This window comes from Cimex lectularius, unplaced genomic scaffold (genome assembly GCF_000648675.2).
Source record: "Cimex lectularius strain Harlan isolate CLEC.00 unplaced genomic scaffold, Clec_2.1 scaffold235, whole genome shotgun sequence".
NCBI lineage: Eukaryota > Metazoa > Arthropoda > Insecta > Hemiptera > Cimicidae > Cimex > Cimex lectularius.
The window spans coordinates 446,799-464,355 of NW_019392839.1; the positions used below are offsets into that span (position 1 = coordinate 446,799).

A 17,557-nucleotide genomic window follows, 5' to 3' on the forward strand; every position below is an offset into this window, starting at 1 on the left:
ACAATGAAATTACTTCATTGGTATAGGAGCAAGCAAGAAAAAAGGCTTTTTTATGATGGAAATATAGCCCAATGTACTCGATGGTGAATAATGGCCATCTAGAGCCCAGCTGCTCAATTCCCTGGTTTAAGAACCACTCGGATTTTGATTTGAAAAAAGTCTTCAGTTTTCACTTTTTCCAATGAATGATGTTTTCTTATTAACACACTGCGTCTTATGCTTGGCCGTGGCGGAACCCATTTTATCATGTAAAATAACTGGTACTTACAAATAATGTAAACGATTTTTTTTATTATACATCTAAGGGATATAAAATATATGCGTCCCTCTGAGCAGCAAGTAGATTAATTAGGCAACCAGAAGCATTTGTTCAATTTGGGCGTGTAGTTGAATAAAAGTTGTTTCTACTTTCTACAATAATTTTTCCGTAATTTTGTAATCAAACAAAATATGTAAATAATTCAAATAAAGCATAAACTGAAAAGAAAATTAGATTAGAAAAGTTGAAAAAATTGAAACACTATAATCAGTGGACCACACTTTTACCCTTTCTGACGCAGCCCTAGGAATTGTGTAGCGGATGAAGTGGAAGTTGAATGTAAAACGTATAAAAGGGAGAACCGTGACTTAGACTGTGCATCCACCTCAACCAGAAGGACTGTTGGCATAATGCACAAGGGTGCGGTAAGCTCAATTCTCTTCACTTCGACAATTTTTTGTCTAGTTTTGGTATGTGTGCAGCAGTTACCAAAACCCAGGTACACTTCCACCAAGCCAGAAACAATAACATTTATTCTGGGGTTGAAGCCCCCTTGAATAACAAAACTATACAATAGAGTCAATCTAGATTCGTGCTCAACACAAAAATAAAAGGGCCCGTTTACAAAATATATACATTATAAACTCAAACTAAAAAAGTACTGTAATAAATAAAATGGACAATTAAGTTTAATAATACAAATAATTTACCAATTAAGGCAACGTTGCAATGACTGGTAATCAAATAGACAGGACTTAAGGTGGAAAGAGAAAGAGTCTGGTGGATGAGAACGGGAATTCCAGAGGTTGGATGAACGAATGAGGAAGGAATGACTCCAATCGACAGGGGGGTAGAAATCAGAAGGGTGTGAATAAGTATGACGGTAATGTACCAAAGATAGATTAGGAGATCATGTATATAGGGAGGGGAGTGGGAAATAATGAAATACCATTTAGAAGGAACCAAGGTTAGAACCACTTCAAGCACATATCTGTCATGTGGAACCTCCTTGGGGAGCCGAAAATAAAGTTTATAGAACAATTAATTAGGTGCTTAAGTCTATCATACAGCTCTCTAGTGAATCTCCCTGTACACATCACATCCTTAGTCAAAGTTGGTGAGAAAAAAAGACTAGGTGTTTATGGGGAGAGGGAGGTTGGCATGACAAAACTGATAGAAGAAAAGCAGCAGAGATCGGGGTAATATGTGGGAGATAAGGTCTGACCAAGGACAATACAAAAGTTCTTGGCAGTGGGACAGAAGAAATAAGGTTGTTAATGGGGATAAAAGAAAATGATTGGAGGACTTGATCCAAACACAATAGCTTGGACTTCTCAACATTAAGGTTAAACCCATTTTTAGAGGTCCAAGAAATACTTGAATTTAAGTCCTCCTGAATTCTTAAAATTGCAGTTTGTAAGTCAGTAAGTGGAAAGGTAAATTTGGTTGTTGTCTGCATAGAGATGATAGGAGCAATATTTTCTGGAGTCGTTAATGTAGCAACAAAAAAGAAAAGTATAGGTAGTTTATCATAAAGGGCCTCCAGAAGTAATGGGCCTTGGGTGGAAATCATCAGGTATGACGGGATCAGGAATTTTATTTAGGGGTTTCATTGTCGACTGCTTCCATAATTTTGAAGAATGGAGTTCTTTGTATCTGTCCCATGGAGATCCACAGAGCTATCCCTGGATGACCTGTGTAAATGCCTAACCAAGTTCATAAACAACAAGGAGATAGTTGTTACATTTTTTATGGATATAGAGGGAGCTTATAACAATGCAACCACAGCCTCTCTATATAAACCAATCAAAAACAGGGAAGTCTTGGAAAAGATATGCCAATGGGTGGAAGAAGGCTTAAGGAACAGGATAATCACATCCACCTTGGGTGGTATGACCATATGGGCTAAAACAGCCAGGGGATGCCCACAAGGGGGGGGTCTCTCACCTCTACTGTGGACGACGCTGCTCCCTAGACTATACACCTGCGTCTTAAGACCAATGACATATGGATTGGTGGTGTGTCTTCAGGCCAAAGCAATCAGGTTATTAAGTGGCACCCAAAGACAAGCTTGTTTCAGTGTCAATGCAGCCTTGAACACAATGTCAAATGTAGCTCTGGAGGTGTTGTTAAACCTCCCACTATTTCATATTTCAATCCAAGGAGAAGCCAGAGAAGCAATCCATAGGCTCATAAATGGACAACCATCTGCAAGGGTAGATCATGTAACTAAACAATGGAAACTGAGAGAGGAGATACAGGCAGATGCCATATTAGGTATGCCAATTGATGCCACTACTCCAAAATACAATTTTACTAAAAAGTACAAGGTACTGATTCCAGAATGGGTTGAATGAACCAAGGAACATCGCTAAAGGCCAACTCATAGTGGTACACTGATGGCTCCAAAACCGATAAGGGCATGGGGGCTGGAGTCTTCGGGATGAATCCAAAGACCGCACTGATGGTACACTTAGGTAAATATGCTACAGTTTTCCAGTCTGAAATCATAACGATTTCACACTGCTAACATTTCCTAACACTGCACCAGGGAAATACAAAGGCTACAAATACAGTGAAAGCAATGTTTGGTCCTGCATCAAAGCCCTGGCGGAAATCAGCGTCACCAATGACCTGATCCTGGCATGGGTCCCTGGGCATTCGAGGCATAGAAGCAACGAAAAAGCTGACTTGGTCAAAGAGAGCCAACATGGACTTTCTAGGCCCTGAATCCTACTGTGTCCTACTCATGCCACAAAAGAGGTTAATCTCAAAATGGATCCTTAATTAGTCCAAAACCTCGTGGAATAATACCACAGGTATGAGGCATGCAGAGAAATTCATAGAAGGACCATAAAACTTACAAAAGAATATTGGAAGCCAATGACACCAAACCAGGATTCTGGTTGGACTCTGCTACTTAAGAAAGCACATGCACCGGATAGAAGTACAGACAGAAGAAACACTGTAGATACTGCAGGAATAGGAGGACAATGCAAAACACATTTTTGTTTTTGAGGTCTAAGTAGGTGCATTTTCTTGCAACTAGGACAGGAAAAGCCACAAGCAAGATCCTAAACTAAGGATCCGCTGGCAAGGCTATGGAGGCTGATTAACAACCTGAAGCTGGCCAGTAAGTTATAAAAAACAGGGGTGCACAATAGGTCTACTCAGACTGAGATGCAGAAGGAAATCTTATCACTATCCCTATCCGGCTTTTATTTTTTGTCCTTTCTATCCAATGTATTTTTTTCCGCATTCGCTTGTTAAGGAGTACATGCCATTTTTGTCATCAGTTTTTTTTGTGTCTTGTTATCCAATTGTGTTCATGGCCTTCAGTATTGGTTTAATGATTAATAATACGTTAAATCGATGTGTTAGTTTCTTTCCCTGTGCATTTGAATGTGGTTCATTTAGTGTCTGTTGTTGTAATGTTGCTTTATTTTTCTGCGTGCATTTTGTTTATATCCTAACCCTTCCACTCAAGCCCTCTCCACACTTCCCACCCAAAAACCCTCCATGTCATCTCAAACAATGATGGCCCAAGCACCTCCTCGCCTTAACCCGGGAACAAACCAACTGCCAGCATTGATTATATTCTTGAAACACATGATTTTATAGCATCATCATTAAGTACAATTTGAATAACACTGTTTATAATTTATGTACAGGAAACAAATATACATTTAAATTTTTACATTTTTGGTGACAGAACATGAAATTATGGAGGGATGTCTAAGTTAAAAATTTTAAACAGTTTAATTTAAAAGGTGACAACAAAACAAAAAGAATAATATTACATACTTTGCATTTTATTGTAACATTACCGTAACACCAATGACCTTAATAAACTATAAAACAATTTTTTTACTAACTCTAAAAAAATAAACATTTGTAGATAATATATAAACACAATTGTATAAAAATGATATAAACTCTATATTTAATTTTTAAAATAGTGCATTTTAATTCCTAAAAGAATTATAATTTAGATTTAAGAGCTTCAATTTTTCCGCTTGCTCTCTTTTGAAGTTCAGTCAGTTTCATAGCTAATCCCATGTTGCCTTGAATTTTTATTTTACCTTGGAAGAAGGCTTTTTGAGGATTGAGTTTTCCAGATATTAAATCGACAACATCTTCGTCCTTCATAACGAATGTAACATCGGGCTTTTCTAGAACAGAGAATCAATACATTTATATTAACTAAAGGCAAAAAGTATAATCTCATAGAAACACGTTTTTTTACCAAGAAAAAAAAATTATAACAATGATTAATGATACCTCTTAGCATTTTACAAACTAATATGATTTAATTTTAATTTTTTTTGCTCCTTTCCATAAAAGTTATTAACCGAATATTAAAAATGACACGAGTCGCACAATAGTATTGAGCATAATGGATCAATACCTTCATTCTTGGTCAGGGTGCACTCTAAAAAGAAACTGATTTAATGGAACCTGAATTTCAAGTTTCGTAAAAATGTGTAGAGATTAGTGACCGTTAATCGACAGTAATTCAGATATCATGAGATGCGGTCGGGTGTGATGTAGGTTTCAGAAAAACATTTTCTTTATCGTGCCATCCTTGTCGGGCACTCTCAACACGACACACAAGGATGGCACAATTACACAGAAGACAAACACTTTGAGCTCTGAAGATGATCTCAATAAAAGATCGAAACGTTGGCACGATAAAGAAAATGTTTTTCTGAAACCTACTTCACACCCGACCGCATCTCACGATATCTGAATTACTTTTGTAAAAATGTTTGATTGAAAAGCATAGACATACACACTGCATTTCATGAAACTCGAGTTTCAAGAAACCTCTGCCCCTGCTAAACATAACTCTGTTATTTATTAGTTTTTACTTCATACAGCCAATTGGTATATCGTATGTATTCCTTTTCAGTATGTGAGGGCCAACCAATTTCTAGCAATTGTTCAAAAAGAGGCTTATTGTATAACCTTTGTAACTTTTTTTGGTTCTTGAGCCACTACATGACAACTGTGCTCTCGATGTTGTATTAAGGGATAAACCCAGTTTTTTCCTGAATTCACCACCAAAGAATAACAGCTTTTTCATCTGACAACATCATGAAATTGGTTTCATAATACAATTTGTTTGATGTGCGCCCTGCCTTATTCTCAAGTGTGGTCCCCATAAAAACAAAATCAATGAATTTAAATTTGAGTTATTGCACCAACCTTAAAAAATTGTATGGAATAATAAACTGAAACATAAAACTTAATTCCGACTAAATGTTCCATTTTTTATAATAATTAGTATGTTCAGCCCTGATGGTCGTCATTGAGATTTGGCAATTAAAATTTTTTATTAAGCATTTTATTATTTGATTTCGTTCCCTTTTTATCGATTATAAGACTAATCAATCATACATTCCATAATGGAATATGAAACAATTGTTTCAACAGCATTTAATAAAACAAGCTTGTCTAGATATTTTTATTGTTAACTTAAGTGAAAAAATTTAATATTTACTAGTAAAGACTCTCAAAAAAGTCTTCAATTAAAAAAATTGTGTAAATATATTTGAAGTGTTAACAACAATAAAAACGTCTATACAGTGTAATATGTCTGTAGAACAAATTTAATTAATAAATAAAAATTAAAATTAATGAATTAACCTTTTCCATTATATGTTACACTGCCTTTGCCCGTCTTTGCATTGATAATCCACATTCCTTCTTGGCCAGTGCTATTTTTAACTTTAAAACAGTATATGCCTCTGACTTTTTCAATCAAATTATCTTCATCTTCTTTCATCGCACCTTCGAGAATTTCAAACAACTTGGTAACTTTAAAAATGGACGGGTCAGACACTACAGCATTTGTGGGGTTCATTCTTACACGGGACCTGTTAAAAAGAAAATACATACTGTGTATCGTGTACAACTATGAGCAAACTAGATGAATACATTTAATTTTATTTAGCAATTACCTTTGAACTTCGGGAAATCCAAGCCTGTACAATGCGACTACAACAGCGCCTCCGAGTCCAATATTGTGTTGTAGTGCAAGCTTAGCGTTGGAAACCTGCCTTGGCCCAGATTCTCCACGGAGTTGCCAACACAATTCTGCACACTGTGCTAATCCTGTGGTAAGGTTATTAACAAACAATAATTAAAATGTCTTTCAGAAATACTGTCCAAATTTCTCACCTGTTGCACCTAAAGGATGTCCTTTTGATATTAGACCTCCGCTAGGGTTAACTACATGCCTTCCTCCATAAGTATTGTTTCCAGAGTCAATAAATTCACTAGCTTTTCCCGGTGGGCACAAACCCAAGGCTTCATATGTAATTAATTCATTAGCAGAAAAACAATCATGGAGTTCGACAACATCAACATCCTTCGGTGAAAATCCGCTCTTGGTAAACAATTTTTCTGCAGCTGTCTTAGTCATATCATAACCAACCTAAAAAAAGTATGCATATCATTTACTGACAATTGCAATATTATAATCTTACAGCAAACAGAAAAGATAAAAAATGGCTATTAGTAGTTGTAGTAGAAGTACTATTATTTATGGGCCGACAAACATTAATTGGCCATTGCCGGCCTTCTGTGCTTTACATGGAAAATTCATCTTTTTTTTTTGCACATCTTTGTCACTGATTCTCATGTCTGACGATGCTGATATCCTTTCACTTCCCATAACACGACAAGTGTGGTCACTTCCACTCACCCAGCGTACTTGTTATTACTCGGGGCATTTACGCTAATAAATTACCTTCACTCTCCAAACAACATTTTCACCCCAGAGTACTTATTATTCATCAGGTTGGGGGATAATCCCCTCAGTCACAATAATAATATACATTCACACCCAACCATCACACACACACACGCACGCACGCATACACAAGTTTTTTGAATTGTAAAATATGCTCAACGGTTAATCTTATGGTGCATACTGGGCACTGATGCGATCTCTTTCCTCTCAGTAAGTGCCCATGTGTAAACCTAGTATGACCTATGTAAGTATAGCCATTTCTCTTCTAGACCCGGCCATCATTACTATTATCTATATAATATTTCTTGTATATTATAATTCATAACTATTATTACAAAATTTAATTTTTTAAAATTATTGGGTTGTCCGGAAAATAATGCAGGATTTTGGTATTAAACAAAAAAAAAGAAACTAGTTACTTTAAAGCAATGTTCTTTAATCAAAATAATTTCCCATACTCTCAATACATTTCTCCCAACGTGTTGGTAACTTATTAATTCCGTCTGAGTAGAATTCAGAATTTTTAGAATTGATAAAGTCAATAAATGCATTTTCCAGTTCCGTTTGATTTTTGAATATTATGTGTTGTAAATAGTGGTCCAGGTGTCTAAAAAAATGGTAGTCAGTAGGCGAGAGGTCCGGAGAGTAGGGTGGGTGAGGCAAAGTTTCATAGCCAAGCTCCAATAATTTTTGTGACGTTACACGTGACACATGTGGTCGAGCGTTGTCATGCAACAAAATGGGCCCTTTCCGATTGACCAAAGAGGGCTTCATTACTGCCAATTTCTGATGCATGGTATTAATTTGGTTACAGTATGATTCAGCATTGATGGTTTCGCCAGGATTTAAGAAGCTGTAGTGTATTAAACCAAATGAAGCCCACCATACCGTAACCATTACCTTTTTTTGATGAGTTGGGGGCTTTGGAAAATGTATTGGAGCTTCTCCTTTGTCGAGCCACTGTCCAGAACGTCTAGTGTTATCGTAGAGAATCCACTTTTCGTCACATGTAACAATTCTGGCCAGAAATGGGTCATTTTTGTTTCGACAAAGAAGTGATGCACAAACATCAAAGCGCTGATTTTTTTGGCGATCGTTTAATGAGTGTGGAACCCAATTTTCGAGTTTTTTCACTTTTCCAATCGCCTTGAGGTGGTCAGCGACGGTCGTTTTACTGACTTTGAGTTGCTCTGCAAGTTCTCGAACAGTTGTTTTGGGGTTTTCTTCCACCACTGATCGCAGAACATCATCATTAAGAGAGGAAGGCCTTCCACGACCTTCTTCATCTTCAAGGCTGAAATCTCCCTCCCGAAATTTTTTAAACCACCTTTGCACAGTGCACTCATTAACACAACCCTCGCCCCAGACTTGGTTAATGTTTCTAGCCGTTTGGGCTCCGCTTCGGCCGAGTTTAAACTCGTAAAAGAAAATCGTACGAAATTCTCGCTTTGACATTATAAGGATGACTGAATTATTTCCAAGTAGCGGAATGCTACAGAGGTAAACAAACAATATCATTTGGAAGAGGATTAATAAGTGTTGACATTCATACAAATGAGTAATCCTGTAAACGTAAACAGAATATTTTATATTGATTTTTTTTAATGAAAACTTAAAATCCTGCATTATTTTCCGGACAACCCGATATAATGAAAGCAGTAAATTACATAGAACAAGTTTTAATTGCTCAAGTAAACACTAATTATTTAATTTATTATAATGACCAATAACATCAACAAAACTTACAATTTTCATGCAACTTTTATCTTGGAATGTAGAAGGTAGATCTGTGACCATTTCCATGCCAACTATTTCAACCGCTTTGTCCTGCAATCCATGGCGGATGACAAAATCTTCATTACAAAGTACAGCAGCAGCAGCACCGTCTTTGAAAAGAAATCATAAAATTAAAGTACAATTTTCCACATTATATGTACATATACACAGAAAAGGAAACAAACCAGATGTAGGACAGCACTGCAATTTAGTCAATGGGCCAAATACAGTCGGAGATTTCATTATATCATCTAAGGAGTATTCTGTTTGGAATTGGGAATACCTAGAAAAGTACACTAAATGAATTAAGTTATATAAACTAAGATTTTGAAGAATTGAACTACATGGCAAGAACGAACAATATAAATGTACATAGAGTAAACATCGTTATTTGGATGCTAACTTGAGAACTGCTGGTTGATCCCTACTTCGAGTATATGTAACTTTTAACTAAAAATAGCATTGAAAAGAATCATATATAATTTTTTTTCACTTACGGATTATTGGTGGAATGCTTATGATTTTTGTAAGCGATTTTGGCTAAATGTTCAGGTTTTGTACCATATTTTTCCATATGTTCAAGCCCTGCATTTCCAAACAATTGAGCTGTAATAGGACTTGCGTCGAGTCCAGCAATATCTGCAAGAGCTTCAACATGCTTGTCCATCGGATTTGTCCGATCCATAAACTGTGGGGGGGTTTCATTTAGAATTAAAACCTTAAAATCGGGAGAAAAAATAATTAAAATAATATAAATACTTTGGATGTGAGAGAACCAGGTTCCATTTTCTCAAAGCCTAGAGCCAAAGCACAGTCTGCTTGACCCGTTTCAACAATTTGTTTTGCCATCATCAACGCAGTCGAACCAGTTGAACAGTTGTTGTTTACATTGTATATAGGGATGCCTGTCATGCCAACTTCATAGAGAGCTCTTTGACCACTTGTAGAATCACCTGTAAGGAAAATAAGTGCAAATATATGGTAAATATAGTAACAAGAATGGCAATTGGTTTATTAAAATTTACAATTAAATAATATCCTATAGAATTTAAAAAAATCAAACTGTTTGGTTGATTGATATGTAAAAAATAAAATAATTTCAACCTGTTTTCAATCATCCTGGTTTGCCAACTTCTGGTTTTGTTTGTCAAACTCATTTTGTCATCTTCATTTGTTGGACTGTGTGTTATTTACGCATAAGGCAATTCGCCTGAAATCCAAAACCAGTAAGAGTTGGCAGATGAGGATTATTGGAAACAATTTACACGTTCAGTTATAATTAAAATTATACATATAATCTTAGGCCTTGTTTTACTGAGTACAGTACTCTCGTTATCCGTGTTTTCACTCATCCGTGTTGCCCCCCTCATTTGAGTTTTGTTTTTTAGGCCCCTAATTATTTTCACAATTTTCTTCCATCCTATATGCGCCTTTTTATTTCTTCATTTTTATTGTTTATTTTTAAAATCAATACATTTTTTTAAATCTTGGGGATTACAACATTTTACATCTGCAAAGAGGATTTTATAAGAGAGTGATTTTAAATTATGAGGACTGCATCCAACCTGAAATCACAGAATCAATCTATCATTTCCTCGCATTCTATAATATTCATGCTATTGAAGATATACTTTATCATCCGAACAACCATCAAGAATGAAACAGCACCGGGCTGAACCTTAACGTATGACTAATAAATGAGAAACATCAAAATTTCAGACTAAGATAAATAAGGTCTGTTGTTCCACTGTCAAGCGACAGGTCCCTTTTTCAGAGAATAATATTTCGAGGTTTCAGTTCACCATGGTCCATAACACATTGGGAATAGACAGCTGAAGGATGTTACCATGTTTTGGTCACTGACTATAGTCCGGGCTTTCTCTGTGGTCATTATACACAGTGTGTAAAAGACAAGGAAATCAATATGCTGCATGCAATTTTTCACCATAAATACGAGTTGGGGCGATGTAAATTTAGATGATCCCATCAAGTTGACATCAGCCTAGGGCTTACAATAGTAGTGGAATTGGCTCCATTTATTGGTGAACAATTTTTGCCAAAGCATGTCAATGTCTCTATGTAACTCGGGTTGTGAATGAATACTTTTACACAGTGCAAATTAATGTTCTACCATAGACAGCCTCTAGAAGTTCAGACATGACCTGGTAGTGCACATGACATGGTTGGGAGGTGTGACTGAACTCGGCCAGTGTAAAAAATTTAAGGCCTGTGTTGTTCAAAGAATGGGACGTTTAATTGAAAATACATAAAAATGAGAAGGAAACAAAGTTCTGCAAAAAAATTTAAATTCTAAGACATAACTTTCATTGACTTTTTATCAATATGATTAAAATAGACTATCAGAAGTGACTTTGAACCTTAAAAGATGATAAATAATTCTTAATAAGCATTTAATTGATTATTAAAAATAACAAAGACATAGGTACGATATTTTGAAATATAAAACAGAATAGAACATCCTTTTTTGAGTGTGGAGTTTCTGAAGACAATGGGCCTTTCATAACTGGATGAATCAGTAGTGAAAAAATCTGATCAAAATAATTATTAGTATGAATCAGAAAAGATTATACAATGCAACAGACACGATTTAACTTAAACTAAACCTCCTCTTTTCTTGAATATTTAATATTTTAATGAGTAATTTTTATTTGACCTGCGCTTCGTTCATTGAAGCCATGTAATTCTTTAAATGTGACACAAAAATCTAATTCCAAAGGTGTTTTGAAAATTACTTATACATTTTGATAAAGATATACATGACTTATTCATAAACAAAATCCAAGCTTTTTATTAAATTTAATTATCAAGGAAACTTAAGTTTCATGAAAGAGACAAGAGAGTGTGTTTATATTTGTTTTCTAAAGTGTGTGTGTAAAGTGGGCACCGATTTTTATTCATTCATAGTTCCCATCTAAGAAATCAATTTTTTAAACAATTTTACTCCCCCTCATCGCAATTAAAACTCAAATGTTTACCTGAAAATAATTATAACCCAAAAATATGACTAGAATAAAAGGAGGTATGACTATAAAAGAAAAAAAAGAGGGCAAAATAATACGAAAAGAGCAACAACTTTATCAAATTAAAAAAATAAATAAATAGAAAACTTGTAATATATGTTTTAAAGTATAACAATTTTAATCCAAAGATTTGTGGACAGAAAATGTTATCAGTCAGTTTATCAATTCTCGTTGAATCATGAACTCATTGTTGTTTGAAAAAAGTCAGTGAAAAATGAAAAATAATTAAATGCGAAATTTATTCATATTCCAGACGAAAATATACAAATGAGTCAATGAGATGAAATGCAGTGCTTAAAATAATATTAAAATCGAAGAAAAAATTTGTTTAGTTAAGATAAGAATTTATACCAATCAAACCTTTGACTTGAATAAATTCATATTTTACAAAAAGGACTTTGTTCTAAATAAACAGACATACAGATAAAGAAACAGTGTCCACTAACTGCTATTTCAATTTTCTTTTCTTTCTTTCCAATCCAGTTATGCAACTACTATTTCGGATTTTAAAACATCAATCTGTTGGCTGTAACAGAAAACATGTTGACATCACTGTAAGGGTCCTAACATTCTTACAAATGGGCTTTTTTAAAAAAAAACACCGAAACCCCCATATTAACAGAGTGCAAGGAATTAGTGCTGCAAAGAATAAGCTGTGGGCTGCCTGCAGGCTTTAAACAACTTTTAAAGCGCAGTAGTGGTTATAATAAGAGCTGATTCGATACTAGCATATAAATGTATATGGTTGCAAATAGGAAGCACCTTCTACATAGGTTGATTTTTTTTTTTTTCAGTTTGATAGTGAAATAGTCACTAATATCATCATAATATCAAAAACCCTAGTGACTACCCAATTGTGTGAATGTATGTATTTGTGTGAGTGGTTAAGTACGGACACAATATGTGTGGAATATCAAGTAATCACAGATCGGTCGGACCAATTAGACTAACTTAGGATAGTGAATGCATGATTTTTACTGTGTGTGAATGTATTTATTGACATGAATGAAGGGAGGCATCAAATGGCCTTGCCCAACTCCCAACAGTAGGTTTAGGTAGTATATAATTTTAGCATAGTTGTAGGGGTCTTAGCCATGTTATTTGTTTTAGATGAGTTTACGTAAGGGTTACTCAACAATGGATAATTTGTTCTCACTAATGTAACTGACTTAAAGACCCAGAGAAATAAATAAATGGTACATTGCCTCTTCGTGGATTTTAAAGCAGCCTTTGACTCAATTGATCGTTGGGCATTGGTTCTAAAATTGGTCAATTTGAGCTTTTCATCAAGGATTTTAAATCTTCTTAGAGGAATGTTTTCTTGTACTATGGAGGCTGTTAGGGCAGGGAGAGGGTTACAGAGTTTTTCGAGGTTCTTTGTGGAGTTAGGTAAGGTTGCTGGCTGAGTCCTTTACTTTTCACTTTTTTTTCAATTTTTCTTTAGCACTTGACTGTGGGATACGTATTGGTGTTACTCTAATTAAGTTCCTCTTGTATGCTGATGATGTAGCTGTGAACTACCCTGTTGTATTGCAACTTAATATTAATTTATTGGTGACATATTGTGACCAGTGGAATCTCTCAATAAACTTTTAAAGAGAAAAATCTCATTTTCCGTAAAGGTGGTTCAGTTGCCTCCAGTGAATGTTGGTTTTTCAAAGATCAGGAGATTGAAGTGGTTAAATCTTACAAGTATTTAGGTCTGACACCACACAATTATCTCTTAACTCCCACCTAGTGAAGAAGATTCCCACAGCTAAACAGCGGTAACCCTAACCATCCCTAAACAGAACTTGGTCGGGTCTTTTAAAACAGGAATACATTCCCATCCGAGAAAAATATCGTATTTTTACTACTATTTGTTGTGTCATTTTATGCTATGGTTGTCAAGTTTGGGGTTACCAAAGAAACAAAGCATTACAGAAGTTTAATAGTTTCTTCCTTCGAAAGCTATTTTTATTGCCCAGAACTATATGCTTTATCTAGAGGCTTCAGTGGATTTGATTTTTGTTTATACCCTGAAGATTCATTTTTCTTTTATTAGAAAAAAAAATTGTTGCCTAAGACTAGACTTTCTAGAATTACCGGCAGGGATAATTAAACCAAAAATTGCCTGCTTTGTTCAGTGGCAAAGCCTTTTTACTAAGATTATTCGAAAATCGTGATATGTGGTCTGGTGTGTTGTAGTTTTCAGAAAAGCATTTCTTTACCGTGCCAACGTTTCGATCTTTATTGAGATCATCTTCAGGGCTCAAAGTGTTTGTTTTCTGCGTAATTGTGCCATTCTTGCGTGTTGTGTTGAGAGTGCTTTTTACTAAGAATGATTTGCAAATGAGTATTATGTTAAACAATTATCTTCTTGGCTGGGGAAATTTGATTAATTACTCTCTAGAATTTCCCTTCGAATCTAGGAGAGGTGCCTGCAGAGAGCCTGGGGCTCAGATAATTTGTTATATTGCGAGCTTAATTATTCCTTGTACCTTTGAGTACAGCCTAAAATAAGCGAATTGAGGTTTCTGGATTTGCAGTGCTCTTGAAATGGAGATGTAGGGCACTCTTCCTGAATTCGGTTCCGTGGAGCAGGAGGTAAGATGGCCAATGTTTTCTCTGCAACTCAGGTTGAAATGAGAATGATTTTCATTTTTTGGCTTAATGCTCTATCTTGGGAGAAATTCACGGTTTCATCTTGAAAAATGGGTTTTGACATGGGTCGAGCTTAGAGTTTTTACATGGCACAAATGTAAAAACAGTTTCTTTTGCTTGCAATGCTTGGAGCTACAGGTATGAATTTTTATAAAATTAAAGTTATTTCCGGTGGAAATCCTAAATTATTTTACTTTGTTGCATTTGAAACTCGCAACTTCGTCCGAAACTTGGACGTTCGGAGGAAAGGTGGCCCTGAGTTTCATATATGATACACAGATGTATCGAAGATGGAACAGGGGTTGTAATAAAAGGCCGAACTACTCTCCAGCTAAGCCCCTTGGAAATCCCAACCATTTTCCAAGCTGAGATAATACAAATCTGTTCACAGGAGTTAATAAAGAAAAATATGAAAGGTGCACAGATTTACTCTCAGACAGTCAGACAACCATAAAGGCACTAAATGTTTACGCTTTCATCTCCAAACTTGTCTGGGAGTGCTTAAATTGCATTATAATTCTGGAAAAGCAGAATAATATTACCTTAAAATTAATCTTAAAGATAACCTTAGAATTAGAAAAACGGCTTGAGAAAGAAAAACTCTAACATTGTTCAAAAGAAGCAGGTATGAGGAAAACTAAGAGATTTATAAATCTCTCAAAAAGGAAAGCGAATCAAATCCTCTATACCGGCTACTGCCCTGTTAACTATCAACCAAAAAAAGATGGGCAGAGCAGGACACAGAAGCAAGCCAACTCTGTCAGGAGGAACGAGACATGTCGACCTTCCTTTGTGAATGTGAAGCATTAGCCTGCTTACAGTACAACCACTTCGGTAAAGCAATTCTGACACCAAAAGAGCTAAGTGAAGAGGCACCAATCAAAGCACTTCGTCTTCTAGGAAAAAACGCACATTTCAATCTATGGCCATAAATTATACGGGTTCCACAATAGATCTATTGGGGCGTCGGTGGCCGCAACGTTTAGGCGTTGACACGGCGCTCATCACTGTAAGGTAAAGGTCCCGGGTTCGAATCTAGCGGCCCTGCATTCGAACCCAACATACTTACAAATGGGCTTTGTTTCAAAAACACCGGTACCCCCAGGGTTTATATGACCTCTGCTGTTGCGAACCCTCGTAAAATTTAAAAAAAATAGATATATTTAGGAGGCAGTGTAGGAAAGGATTTTTACCATTCATAATCCCTTTAAAAAAATCTTAATGCATTCTTCGGCAGATGGTTTTCAATCATGCTGTTGCAATCTGTACTTCCAACTAACGAATGTCACTATTTTTACTAATTAAATATTATAAAAACCAAAATATTACTTTTTTATCTATCTACCTATCTAATTGGATAAAACAATCTCTGTATGGATTTTTTTTTCTTTTGCGATGTTTGTAAACAAGCTGCTGTTATAAAATAGACCATCTGAATTGCAAAACTCTAATAAAAAATATTAGATACGAGAAAAACAATAGTTTATTAAAGAAAATAACAAGAGAGATTCTAACTGAAAGATAATGACTGGATAATTATAGAATTGGGGATTTTGAAGGACGTTCCAGCCAAAACGACATACAAACACATGCACACATAAAAAAAGAAAAAAAGTATTTTTATAATTTTTGTTCATACCGTAAACATATCCGACGCATGAAGATTTGACTTCAGAAATGTCAACTCCAGCATCATCCAATGCTTTGAGAACGGCTTCTTTGGCAAGATCGGGATAATCTCGATCCGTTTTGCCAGGTTTATAAAACTGAAAGTAAAATATATAATTTATAATTGCGATAAAGAAAAAAAAAAAAGGTTCTGTATATAAAAATACTTAAAGAAAAGAAAAACAACTTACTTTTGTCATTCCGACACCAACGACGTAGACTTTAATCGGTGTCAACATTTTATTATTAACAATTTAAAAAATACAAATCCGACAGGTAGTTTCAATTTTTAGAAATGAGTGGATTTTTACAGTGTGTTCATAGATCCTCAGTGACAATGTCAGTCGAGCCGTCACTAGTCAGTTTCTGCCGAGCAATCTCAATGGCGATGACAACGAATATTGACAACAAACGAAGGCGAAAAAAAATATATAATCCCCTCACTGATTAAGCATATTTTGAAACGTCGACAAAGAAAGTGGGGAGGATCGATCAAATACAATTGGTTGACACTGGAAGCCAAGTATTAAAAAACTTGAATGACGAAGTAAGGTCGGTGTCGATTGTTGACGTATGGGTCGGAGTTGGGAACAGCGAAACAGGTGCCTTGCCTTCAAACGAAGCGAACTGGCCTGGCCGGGGTCTTGGGAACCTCAGTTACACAGGTTCCCAAAGAGTGGGGAAGGGCAAAATTCAAGGGTGATGATCTTCCATGACTCGTCTATAAATATATTTTTTTATACACATTTCTGTAGTTATGGTACTTGAGCGTCTCATTTTCAAACAATAAGACCATGTTCATAACTACAGCCCTGATTTATATGCAATAAAAATCCTCAAATATTTATTTTAAAGGTACAAATATGGTACAAGAATAGATTTTTCATGTTCCGAAATAACTCAAAAATGAATAGGGATATTTGTAATTTATTCTTATTCTATTAATTTTAATTAAATTAACTGATATATTCTTATTAGTTGAATAAAACAAAATAGAAAATACAAACTAAAAACAAGCAAATGTTAATCCTCATTTTAAATAACAAATTTACTTAAGAATAGTAAACATGAAGATTACTCATTTTGTCTCTAGTCTTTTATCCATTTTAATCTAGTTGTATTAACCATGCAAAGACATCATCTTGAAGCAGACATTCGCAATTATTGGGAGGATGAGGCATCAAGATCACCGGCAAGTGGATATTGTAGAGGCAGTTGGTGTTTCTCAGAGCATCGTCTCCCAGGCTTTAGCTTATGCAATGAGGAGGAAACATCCACCCATTTCATCTTTGAATGCGAAGCAACGGCTCAATGGAGAGAGAGACCTAACGTACAAAAAAAAACCCCTAGGGAATGAAATTGTACCAGCAACAGTCAATGACCTGATACTTCTGAGAAGAAGGATTGAGTCTA

General features: G+C 35.4%; 1 protein-coding gene across 1 annotated transcript; it reads right to left on the bottom strand.

Moving 5' to 3' along the window:
• Positions 1-4,050: 4,050 nt before the first annotated feature.
• LOC106670708 (non-specific lipid-transfer protein) lies at positions 4,051-16,771 on the bottom strand. The gene is made up of 10 exons (XM_014401265.2): positions 16,336-16,771; positions 16,116-16,242; positions 9,552-9,745; positions 9,290-9,480; positions 8,978-9,075; positions 8,763-8,902; positions 6,443-6,698; positions 6,223-6,376; positions 5,909-6,138; positions 4,051-4,431 (listed from the first exon to the last, which is right to left on the bottom strand). The coding sequence occupies exons 1-10, from the start codon at positions 16,381-16,383 to the stop codon at positions 4,241-4,243; spliced, it is 1,629 nt and encodes a 542-aa protein (XP_014256751.1). The 5' UTR covers positions 16,384-16,771; the 3' UTR covers positions 4,051-4,240.
• Between the last annotated feature and the right edge of the window lie 786 nt (positions 16,772-17,557).

Coding starts and splice junctions, on each gene's coding strand:
- LOC106670708 (XM_014401265.2), bottom strand. CDS start 16,383: ATGTTGACACCGATTAAAGTCTACGTCGTTGGTGTCGGAATGACAAAA. Junction 8,903..8,977: donor GCAGTGCTGTCCTACATCTG/GTTTGTTTCCTT, acceptor TTCTTTTCAAAG/ACGGTGCTGCTGCTGCTGTA. Junction 4,432..5,908: donor TGTAACATATAATGGAAAAG/GTTAATTCATTA, acceptor TCTCTGTTCTAG/AAAAGCCCGATGTTACATTC.